This window comes from Mus caroli, unplaced genomic scaffold (genome assembly GCF_978045245.1).
Source record: "Mus caroli unplaced genomic scaffold, Mus_caroli_1 scaffold_11, whole genome shotgun sequence".
NCBI classification, from domain to species: Eukaryota; Metazoa; Chordata; class Mammalia; order Rodentia; family Muridae; genus Mus; species Mus caroli.
This window is the reverse complement of record NW_028227266.1, coordinates 21,603,540-21,616,082: the sequence shown is the minus strand read 5'-3', so window position 1 is coordinate 21,616,082 and position 12,543 is coordinate 21,603,540. Positions and strand designations below refer to the sequence as shown.

General features: G+C 39.6%; 1 protein-coding gene and 1 pseudogene across 1 annotated transcript in view; one reads left to right on the top strand and one right to left on the bottom strand.

The window, feature by feature from the left end:
- Dpy19l2 (dpy-19 like 2) overlaps positions 1 to 12,543 on the top strand; it is a 159,851-nt gene that overhangs the window by 70,877 nt on the left and 76,431 nt on the right. The window contains exon 13 of the mRNA XM_021171758.2: positions 4,961 to 5,041. Coding sequence (XP_021027417.1) covers positions 4,961 to 5,041 — 81 coding nt within the window. The remainder of the gene's footprint in view (positions 1 to 4,960; positions 5,042 to 12,543) is intronic.
- On the bottom strand, positions 6,647 to 11,436 carry LOC110301375 (DNA topoisomerase 1 pseudogene; annotated as a pseudogene).

Genomic DNA, 12,543 nt, shown 5'->3' with positions numbered 1-12,543 from the left:
TGTTTTTTTTAAATCACAATTGCTCTGTAGTACAGCTTGAGGTACAAATTGGAAAACATGAAGTCAAAATATCACTTTTTGCAGATGATATGATAGTATATATAAGTGACCCTAAAATTTCCACCAGAGAACTCCTAAACTTGATAAACTGCTTCCATGAAGTAGCTGCATATAAAATTAACTCAAACAAGTCAACGGCCTTTCTCTACACAAAGAATAAACAGGCTGAGAAAGAAAGAAATTAGGGAAGCAACACCCTTCTCAATAGTCACAAATAATATAAAATATCTTGGCATGACTCTAAGGAAGTGAAAGATCTGTATGATAAGAACTTCAAGTCTCTGAAGAAAGAAATTAAAGAAGATCTCAGAAGATGGAAAGATCTCCCATGCTCATGGATTGGCAGGATCAACATTGTAAAAATGGCTATCCTTCCAAAAGCAATCTACAGATTCAATGCAATCCTCATCAAAATTCCAACTCAATTCTTCAACAAATTAGAAAGTGCAATCTGCAAATTCATCTGGAATAACAAAAAACCTAGAATAGCAAAACCTCTTCTCAATGATAAGAGAACCTCTGGTGGAATCACCATGCCGGACCTAAAGCTTTACTACAGAGCAATTGTGATAAAAACTGCATGGGACTGGTACAGTGACAGACAAGTAGACCAATGGAATAGAATTGAAGACCCAGAAATGAACCCACACACCTACGGTCACTTGATCTTCGACAAGGGAGCTAAAAACATCCAGTGGAAGAAAGACAGCATTTTCAACAAATGGTGCTGGCACAACTGGTTGTTAACATGTAGAAGAATGCAAATCGATCCATTCCTATCTCCTTGTACTAAGGTCAAGTCTAAGTGGATCAAGGAACTTCACATAAAACCAGAGACACTGAAACTTATAGAGGAGAAAGTGGGGAAAAGCCTTGAAGATATGGGCACAGGGGAAAAATTCCTGAATAGAACAGTAATGGCTTGTGCTGTAAGATCGAGAATTGACGAATGGGACCTCATGAAACTGCAAAGCTTCTGCAAGGCAAAAGACACCGTCAATAGGACAAAAAGGCCACCAACAGATTGGGAAAGGATCTTTACTTATCCTAAATCAGATAGGGGACTAATATCCAATATATATAAAGAATTCAATAGGGTGGACTCCAGAAAATCAAATAACCGCATTAAAAAATGGGGCTCAGAGCTAAACAAAGAATTCTCACCTGAGGAATACCGAATGGCTGAGAAGCACCTGAAAAAATGCTCAGCATCCTTAATCATCAGAGAAATGCAAATCAAAACAACTCTGAGATTCCAGCTCATACCAGTCAGAAAGGCTAAGATCAAAAATTCATGTGACAGTAGATGCTGGCGAGGATGTGGAGAAAGAGGAACACTCCTTCATTGTTGGTGGGATTGCAAGCTTGTACAACCACTCTGGAAATCAGTCTGGCAGTTCCTCCGAAAATTGGACATAGTACTACCGGAGGGTCCCACAATACCTCTTCTGGGCATATATCCAGAGGATGTTCCAACTGGTAAGAAGGACACATGCTCCACTATGTTCATAGCAGCCTTCTTTATAATAGCCAGAAGCTGGAAATAACTCAGATGCCCCTCAACAGAGGAATGGATACAAAAAATGTGGTACATTTACACAATGGAGTACTACTCAGCTATTAAAAAGAATGAATTTATGAAATACCTAGGCAAATGGTTGGACCTGGAGGGCATCATCCTGAGTGAGGTAACACAATCACAAAAGAACTTAAATGATATTTACTCACTGATAAGTGGATATTAGACTGGAAACTTAGATCTTTGAGACAATTTGTAAAACACATGAAACTCAAGAAGAATGAAGACCAAAGTGTGGACACTTTGCCCCTTCTTAGAATTGGAAACAATCACCCATGGAAGGAGTTACAGAGACAAAGTTTGGAGCTGAGAAAAAAGGATGGACCATCTAGAGACTGCCATATCCAGGGATCCATCCCATAATTAGCTTCCAAACGATGACACCATTGCATACACTAGCAAGCATTTGCTGAAAGGACCCTGATATAGCTGTCTCTTGTGAGACTTGACCGGGGCCTAGCAAACACATAAGTGGATGCTCACAGTCAGCTAGTGGATGGATCACAGGGCCCCCAATGGAGGAGCTAGAAAAAGTATCCAAGGAGCTAAAGAGATCTGCAACCCTGTAGGTGTAACAACATTATGAACTAACCAGTACCCCGTAGCTCTTGACTCTAGCTGCATATGTATCAAAAGATGGCCTAGTAGGCCATCACTGTAAAGAGAGGCCCATTGGACATGCAAACTTTATATGCCCCAGTACAGGGGAACGCCAGGGCCAAAATGTGGGAATGGGTGGGTAGGAGAGTGGGGGGGAGGGTATGGGAGATTTTGGGATAGCTTTGGAAATGTAATTGAGGAAAATATGTAATAAAAATATTAAAAAAAGAAATATTAAGGAAAATAATTGCTACTTCCTGTTATTTTTGTTGTTAGATTTGGGATTCTGTTCTTGCAGCTATCTTCTTTTACATTTCTTGCTTTTTCTAGGGCATTATTTCCCTCCTTTTGTTGGAGTTTTCCCTTTATTTTCCTTTGAAGGGCTGGATTCATGGAAAGATATTTTGTGAATTTGGTTTTTACATGAAATTCTTTGGTTTCTCCATTTATGGTAATTGAGTGTTTTGCTGGGTATAGTAGCCTGGGCTGGCATTTGTGTTCTCTTAGTGTCTGTATAACATCTGTCCAGTATCTTCTGGCTTTCATAGTCTCTGGTGAAAGTCTGGTGTAATTCTCCTAGGTCTGCCTTCATATGTTACTTGACCTTTTTCCCTTACTGCTTTTAATATTCTATCTTTATTTAGTGCATTTGTTGTTCTGATTGTCGGGAGGAATTTCTTTTCTACTCCAGTCTATTTGGAGTTCTGTAGGCTTCTTGTATGTTCATGGTCATCTCTTTCTTTAGGTTAGGGAAGTTTTCTTCTATAATTTTGTTGAAGGTATTTACTGGCCCTTTAAGTTGATAATCTTCATTCTCATATACCTATTATCCTTATCGGTCTTCTCATCGTGTGCAAGATTTCCTGGATGTTTTGAGTTAGGATCTTTTTGCATTTTGCATTTTATTTGATTGTTGTGCCCATGTTTTCTATGGAATCTTCTGTACCTGATATTTTCTCTTCCATCTCTTGTATTCTGTTGCTGATGCTTGCATCTATGATTCCTGATTTTTTTCCCTAGGATTTTTATCTCCAGAGTTGTCTCCCTTTGTGATTTTTTTATTGTTTCTACTTCCATTTTTACATCCTGGATTGTTTTGTTCAATTCTTTAACCTGCTTGGTGTGTTTTCCTGTAACTATCTAAGGGATTTTTGTGTTTCCTCTTTAAATACTTCTAGCTATTTACCTATGTTTTCCTGTATTCTTTTAAGGGAGTTATTTACTTCCTTCTTACAGTCCTCCATCATCATCATGAGAAGTGACTTTAGATCCATATCTTGCTTTTCTGGTGTGATGGTGTATCCAGGAGTTACTATGGTGGGAGAGTTTGGTTCTGATGATGCCAAGTAACCTTGGTTTCTGTTGCTTCTATTCTTATGCTTGCCTCCTGCTATCTGACTATCTCAAGTGTTTGTTGCCCTCAGTATATCTAATTGGAGCCTGTCCTTTCTATAATCCAGGTTGATTCAGGACTCCTCAGAGTCCAGCTTTCTCTGTGATCCTGTGATTTCAGGATCTTGTGAATCTGAGATTCTGGGTGTGTCAGAGTTCTTGGCAGTCAAGTTTCCTCTGAGACCCTGAGATACTGGTGTGACCAAGTTCCTGGTATTCTGAAATCCTAAGATCATGGGCATGTTACAGCACCTGGAAGTGGTGTCTCCTCTGGGGACTGTGGGGTTGCCTGGTGTGTTTGAAACCAAGGTATACCAGCACCGATTATCAGGAACCTGAGCCGCTGGTCAGGCAGGGCTCCTGTGTCATTGCTCCTGCTGTCACAGGCCTGTCATGATTGGTTTGGAACAGATGTGTTCCACTCACCAGTGAACCTAAGATCCTGAGTGTGCTAGGGCGCCTGCCTCATGAAGAATCCTCTTGGGACGTGGGACCATCTGCCGAGTTCGTGCCCAAGGTCAGGAAAATATTAATATTAGTAAAATATTTGTATTTTTCTTTTAAGAATTGGCTATACTCACTAACTCCTTTCAGATTCAGCCCCATTTCCCCATTCCTCAAGTTTATGTCCTTTCCCCCTCTTGTTTAAATAACCTATGGAATCTAGTATATGCTGCTCACATATTTTGTTGTTGATGTATTAGTGACCACACTCCTAAGAGAATAGACTTTCCTTCCCACAGATACCATCAGATATCTCTCCTTAGCTCCTCAGCTATGCATGGGGCTTGTGAACTCCTTCTTCAATCATACTAAAGTGTAGACTCACTTGACTTGTTTAGGCCATGTGCAGCCAGCTCCAGCTGCATGAGTTCTTGACTCTAGTGGTCCTGCCCTGGCATGTCCAGAAGATACACTTCCCTCCAACCTTGGGATCTCAATATTTCTTACCCTGCTCCTTTATCCACTGTTCTTCAGTGCTCTCTCTGAGGCTTGATTTTTAGCTGAGGATAATGTTTAGGAATAAAACTGTCTATGTCTTCAAAGAGACTAAAGGGAAGATTTTGTTTGTTTGTTTGTTTGGTTTGATTTTTTTAGAATTATTTTTAGATTTAGGATATGTAGTACTCTGATGTTTTAGGTATGTTATAACAGTGTCACAGTGTTATCAAATTTAATTCCTTGCTAATGAACAGAACTGTAAAGGGCTTTCCTTGTCTAGACATTCCCTCTTCCCAGCACACTGGTGCATCTCACATGACTTAGTCTTGCTCTTCTACTCATAGCATTGAATATTTTTAACTGAGTCATATCCTATTTATTTTCTAGCTAATCCAAGGCTGTTTTTGGTGGTGTGGAACAATTATTTTGAAATTTCTGACATCAAAAATCTGTGGTGTTTCAGACCATGTAAGTATATTCTGCTTAAAAAGTAGATAAAATTTCTAGCAATACACAACTGGGTAAGAACTTGAAGCAGCCTATTCATATCTCTTTATTGTACTGGGACTTCTATGTGTCCAGGTTCCAAGCACATAGGCTTCAGAGCCGATCATAAAATTCTGCAAATCAACAAGGGATAGTGAATGCTCAGGAAAAATGTCTCAGTCAATGCCAATGTAGTCTTCCAGACACAGTCCCTGACTAAATCACTAATCAAAGAAATCACATGGTGGTACTCGTGTTTCTAGCTGCATATGTAGCAGAGGATGGGTGGGTTGGGGAGCAGGGGGACAGGGGTGGGGATAGGGGATTTTTTGGAGTGGAAACTAGGAAAGGAGATAACATTTGAAATGGTCCAGCACAAGAAAACTAAGAATTTCTTTAGTAGTAACTTGTAATATTTCAGCTAAAGATAAACATGTGCTTAATGATAATTTTCCCATTACTGAAGATGTTAACATATGACCAGTGTATACTTACCTGTGTAATACGGAACTCTTTTTTCAATGTAGTTTTGCTAATTAAGTATAAGAGGCTAAAATTATGTTTTTGGTACATTCTTATTGTGTAAAAACATGTCAACAGCTTTTTGTCTTTTAATATATTGGAAAATATAACTGTATTCCTTATCTCTAACTTGGTATTTATTTGTTTAATGCAAATATTTTAAAGAAAATCCCTTTTCAATATCTAATCTAACTTACTAACTAGTTGAAGGAAAAGAAAACCATGCATGCACATCATTTCTAGCACTTCCTATCATGGAATAAGCATACCAAAAACATGAAACTCAAGAAGGAGGAAGACCAAAATGTGGATACTTTGATCCTTCTAAGAAGGGGGAACAAAATACCCATGGAAGGAGTTACAGAGACAAAGTCTAGAGCAGAGACTGAAGGAATGGCCATCAAGAGATTGCCCCACCTGGGGATCTATCCCATAAACAATCACCAAACCCGTACACTATTGTAGATTCCAAGAAGAACTTGCTGACAGGAGCCTGATATAGTTGTCTCCTGAGAGACTCTGCCAGTGCCTGGCAAATACAGAAGTGGATGCTCACAGTCATCTATTGGACGGAGCACAAGGTCCCTAATGAAGGAGCTAGACAAAGTACCCAAGGAGCTGAAGGGGTCTGCAGCCCTATAACAGGTCCAACAATATGAACTAATCAATACCTCCAGACCTCCCTGGGACTAAACTGCTAATCAAAGAAATCACATGGTGGGGACTCGTGTCTCTAGCTGCATATGTAGTAGAGGATGGGCAAGTTGGGGAGCAAGGTCACGGGAGGGGATAGGGGATTTTTTGGAGTGGAATCTTTTTTTTTTTTTCCGTTAAGTTGTAGGAGTTTATTTTAAATAACCTACAGTTGATTAAAAGGGAATTCATGATAAAAATAGAAGATACTTGAGGAAAGATGTGGGAATGGACTCTGCACACACACTAACTAACAATGCCTCTAAAACTAATGATTATAGCAAAAAAAAGTCTTCACATTAAAATTTTCCTTTTTATGTTTTTTTTTCCATTTTTTACACAATTACAAAAGAAAAAATAAAAGCCCTAAAATCTTGATTATTTTTCCTTTTTTGTTTTGTTTTGGTTTTTGTTTTTCTTGGACCAAATGCTCATTTTCCTCTAAATTTATTGACCTGTGGAAGTTTTTATACAATAACATCTTTCAAATGAAAGACTGGGGTTTCCAAAGAAAAAGATGGATCTCTTAAAGGGTACAAAGAATGGTCAGAACAAAGGATGATGGGAAAATGGTTTCAGTCACTGATTATTACATTATCCTTAGACTCACTCGCCCTTCATCCCTCCCCAACCCCAAGCTACACGATCTTTAAGATCAAGAAGAAGGCTTAAATATTTTAAAATAATTAAAACGAAATAAAAATTCACATTTAAAAAGGAACACTCAAGTCAGGAAATATTTTCCCATCATGCTTTCCTGTGAATAGGTGTCTGAACCAAAACACTGCCGATGTCACAACTGCTTCAAGTTTAATGAAAACTGATTCCCATGACGATAGAATGACAGCTGTAATAGGTGCGCTGGGTTTTTGTTTTGTTCTACTTAATTTTAAATTCCTGAAATAGGGGAGAGGAGGGAGTTTAGGAATTTGTTTCTATTAAAATATAGAAGTTATTGCAAAACCCTAACTGTAAAAACGCACCAATATAATCAAACTTCACATACAGTAGCTGAGAGAATCCAAACATTGCAGCAAAGCTGAATTTGCCTGGCAGGATGCTGACAAATTCCCATCCACTTGCTCTCTTGAAAGTAAAAACAAAATTCAAAACAAATCATACAGCTAGAATTTTGATATCTGAAATATTTTTAAATAAGTTGTCCATAGGACAACTGGCTCAGCTCTCCCTTATAGTATCTCCAGGTCTATCTTTTTGCAAAGATGTTGGTTTGTTAAGACTTGTGGCCTCTCCCTCGGGTGTGAGGGCAAGTGAGGCTCAGTTTATCCATCTTCCCCAAACCACACTGTTCCTTTTCACAGAACCCCTGCCAAGACTGGTCAAAACTCGTAGTCCTCATCAGTCATATCAATGGCCCAAGCAAACTTCTCCCTCTGGGTTTTGTTGTAAATCTTCTCAATTGGGACCCCCCATTTTTTGCACCAAGCCACTGTGATCCTAGGGTCCAGATAATTGAGTTTGGAGGTCCCCAAGGCAATTTGTTTGTTCTCCTCTCGATCTGTGGCTTGAACTTCCAGCTTCATCAGCTGCTCTTCTAGTCTCTGTACAGCCTTCTTTTTTGACTCTACTACCTTCTTGGTCTTTGCATCCTTCATGACTTTGGCATCAGCCTTAGCACTTTTCAGGTCCCTTCGAGCATCTGCTAACTGGTCTTTCTTGGCATCAATCTTAGACTGCAAGTTCATCATTGACTTCTCAAAGGTCTTTGGTGGCGCCCTCTGGTGGTTACAAAGAATTGCAACAGCTCGATTGGCACGGTTATAAGATAGAATCTTCGCTGGTACATTCTCATCAGGGGCTGTGAGCTCTTTAAGCTGCTGCTGTAGTGTGATAGAGGCATTGTAGGTACGGAACACCTTGGCAGTCAAGCCTTCCATGAGATCCTGAAGATGTTTATTTAGAATACCAGTATTAAGTCGATCAAAAAGATCGTCCTCAGGCTGCTTGTTCTCCATAAACAGTTGTAAGTTTTTAAAAACTCGTTTCTCAACTGGGACTTTGTTATAGTATCTGATTGAGTCCTTCCCAGGAAAGTCAAATTCCACAACATACTCCTGACCATCCAATTCTGGGTGTAGATTGATGTGTTCCACTCTAAGTGAACAGCAGCCCACAGTGTCTGCCGTCTCTCCTTCTTCCTTCTCATTGCCTGCTCTCAGAGCAAGCTTATCAATGAAGTACAATGCTACAGCTCTCTGATGAACTTTCATCTCTTTGGACTTCCAGTCTTCCCTATACTGATTTCGGATCTTGTCCACACACTTCTTCAGACGCCGCGCAGTCTCATACTTCTGCCAGTCTTTCTCACCCTTGATTCGAGAACTGGGATTCAGCATGATATATTTGATAGAACCTTGGATATTCTCTGTCCAGGAGACCAGCCAAGTAACCTTGTTATCATGTCGGACTTCCTTCCATTTATGTCCAGGAGGAGGAGAAGGAACCTTTGCATCTTTGCTACAGTTGATGATGATGTCCTCAGGCATGATCCTTCTCTTCAGCATACCCATCTTGGGGTGGTTGCCTCGGCCTCGGAAAAGCCCTGGAGGCTCTATCTTGAAGTTGGCAATCCGCTCTCTATGATTATCCATTACACAAAAGCCATATTCTTTCAATAATTTTTCATTTTCTTCTTTGATTTTCAATTTTTCTTCCTTGCTCATCTGTTTCCGAGCTTCTGACTGCGCTTTGAAATACTGGCTCATCTGTGTAAAGTCGCATTAGCTTAGGTTGGTAATCGTATTTTTTTCGTCATTAGTCATTTCCTTTCTCCAATCTTTAAAGAAATTTTTCCTGAATATTTCCTTAGTAGTATATTCGTGGTCAAGCATTTTTGCAAAGAATGTAGCTACTTCTTCTGCTTTAGGACTCAGCTTCATAACTTTACCATCATAGTAAAACTTGACACTCTCTGGCAGAGGCTCATATGGTGGAGCAAAGACAGGCCCTTTATGTTCTAGGAATTTCCATTTGATGCCTTCTGGATAACGTTCTTCTTCCCACCATTTCCACTTCTGTTCCTCTTCCTTTTTTGGCTTCTTTTTCTTATTATCTGGCTCAGCAACTTTTTTATCTTTATCTTTATTCTTGGGCTTTTTAAGTTTACCATCCTCTTCTTCTTCTGATTTTCTTTTCTTCTCCTTCTTGATATCTTCTGTCTTAATTTTCTTAGGTTTATAATCAGCATCATCTTCATCTAGAAGCCTCTTCAATGGCTTAATATCCTCTTTTGGAGGAGCAAAATAGCCATCATCCTCAGGTTCATCTTTAATTCGTGGTGGACTAGAGAAGCCATTTTCCTTTTCCTTCTTTATTTTTGCATCCCCAGCAGCTCTAATCTTTTCCTCCTTTCGTCTTTCCTTGTCTCTGTCTTTATGTTTGTCTTTATGTTTTTCTGAGCTGCCATCTTTATGTTTGGTTTTCTCTTTCTCTTTGTGTTTCTTTTCAGAATCTTTATGTTCACTGTTGCTATGCTTAGACTTTCCCCGGTCCTTATCCTTATCCTTCTTGTGCTCCTTATGCCGGTGTTCTCGATCTTTGTGTTTATCTTTGTGTTTGTGAGAATCATTCAATCGGAAATCCGCTTCGATCTGGGAGTCGTTGTGGAGATGGTCCCCGCTCACATGCGAACGCTGCGGGCTCAGAGGCAGCGCGGGGGAAGAGAGGCGGACGGCAGGGACGGCCTGAACGGGCGGAAGGAGCTCCTGATAAGCACTAACAGAGGGCGACAGCAGCCACGGGCCGAGACTCCCAGGACAGTTGAGGAGGCAGCGACGCGGCTGACAGACTGCCGGGCGGGCTGACAGCGAGAACCGGAGTGGAATCTTTGAAAGGGGATAACATTTGAAATGTAAATAAAGAAAATATCTAATTAAAAAAAGATTTTAAAAAAAGGAATAAGCATACCATACATGAAGGTTACAAAAGAAAGGGTAGGTGGAAAGTTTCCTTGTCTAATACTGTGCAGTGTGGGCTTGCCCTGTAAAGAATCACATTACGCTTGGCAACCAATTGCAGTATTGCTTCTGCAAAAGCAAAGGAGGTGGGAATGGCCAACAGAATGGAACACACTCACATAAAAAACCTTCTATGTATAAAACCCCATTTCCTACTTACTGAGATGGCAACCATGGCCTCTTTGGTATATTTGTTGTTTCTGTTTCTAGGACGTGAGGTGCCAGTTTTAATTCAGTAAGGTATCTTTTTATTTAACTTTATTTAGACTATTTAGACATTACTTGTCCATTTACTTGGCTGGTAATTTTACTTCTCACAATTTCTCATATTCCTACTCAAACTCTGCAAGTCTAAAAAAGAAACTTACACATCATCATCCGATGAAATGAAAAATACAGTCCAGTCATTTCTATGGTAAATTATCGGATTATAGCTCCATAATTAATGTGATGGTAGTGCAAACGACTTTCTCTAGGTGAAAGTTTAGTAATTTTATTGTTATTATTAGTTGCCAGGAGTATTTTAAGTTGAAAAGTGTTAACTCTTGTTGATCCAGTATTGAGTTCGTGGTGAACACTGGTAGCCATCAAAGTTAGTAAAATGATTTTTGTGTTTCTCAGAGTTGAATCAATGTTTCATGCATCAAAGGACTCATAGTGGAAAAATAATTGTCTCCTCAGTGGCAGAAAGCAAGGGTTCTTGAATGGCTTTGGTAGATGGTGTCACATAAGTCAACATACTAAGTGTAGCCATGATTCCTATGAGAGAGAATTCCCATATTTCATGGACGAATAGATGTGTGAAAATGTTAAGAAGTACCAATCACAGGCAGTATGTGAGGCTTTGTGCAAACCATATTTAGAAAAGTTCATGACATGCAGTTTACTGAAAGGTGAACTAAAAGTGTCCCCCACTGTGCACACACACATATTATAGGATTAAAAATGTCACAGACTCCACAGTAGTTTACTTCAGGCAAACACTGGCTTTAGCCTTACAATCTCTAATGATCTTTTTTTTTTTTCTGACTTCTTTCCACTTCTTACCATCTCTGTATTTATTTATTTATTATTTATTTATTTGAGAATTTCAAGTTTCACACCATGTACTTCAACCATTCACCTCTTCACGTCAACTCCTCCCACTCCTACTCTCCTTTCCTACCCACAGAACTTTTTGTCCATTATTCTCAAACTCTTTAAGACCTGTTTATGCTGTCCAGTTACTTGGATATGTATGTGGTCTTCCACTGACTAGAGTTGGGCCAAATTTCTAAGGGCTACCATCTTAGGGAAAACTCTCTCTTCCTCTCCCAGCAGCTAACAGTTTCTAGTCACTCTATGGCTCGGAGTGGGATTGTGTAATCAACTCCTCAGTGCATGCTGGGATTCTGTTTGACTTGGTCTGTGCATGCAGTTACAGATGCTGTAGGTACATAGGTGCAGCTTCCCTGTGGTGTCTAAATGCTTTGTTGTAGTCATCAACTGCTCTGGCTATCATACCTTGCATCACCTTCCACAATGATCCCTAAGCCTTTGGAGAGTTGAGTATTTTGTAGTATTTTATTCTCCACCCTTGGTCAGTTGTGGGTCTGTGTTAACGCTACATACTATGTATAGAAGTATCTCAGTTGAGGGTTGAGAGATATATTGATGTGTAGGTATAACCATGAGCCATATGGAGATGGTTTAATACTATGCCCATTTGGTATTAAGATCAGCCCTAGTGGCTATGACTTTTGTAGCCACAAGCTCTTGTCTTGATAATGGTGCCACATATGAATTGCATCTTTTGGGGTGGCAGGTATGGGTTGCACCTAGTGGAGTGGGACTTCAGTCAAAATAGAAAGTGGCTGTTTATTCCAATGGCATTCATGACACTTTACTCTGTTGCATTTATTAAATCTTGGCCAAAACAACTTACAGTTCATCACTGAGAAACATTGGGCAGAAGCTCAATAAGGAACCTGGAGATAGGAACTGAAGAAGGGACGTGGAGCAACATTCCCTACTGGTTTATGATCTATTGCTTGCTCATCTTACTTTCTTATACAACCCAATTTTTTTTTTTTTTTTGGTATTTGCATTACCCACAGTAGGGTGGACCACTGATATCTATAATTGATTTTTAAAATGTATCACAGACATGCCCACAGGACAATCTGACAGAGGCAATTTCTTAATTGTGGTTCTTTCTTTCCAAAAGACTCCAGTTTATGTCTACTGGACAAAAATTAACCAGAACACTTGATAGAAATTTTATTTTAAGTAGTCTTGATAGCTAATTCATAA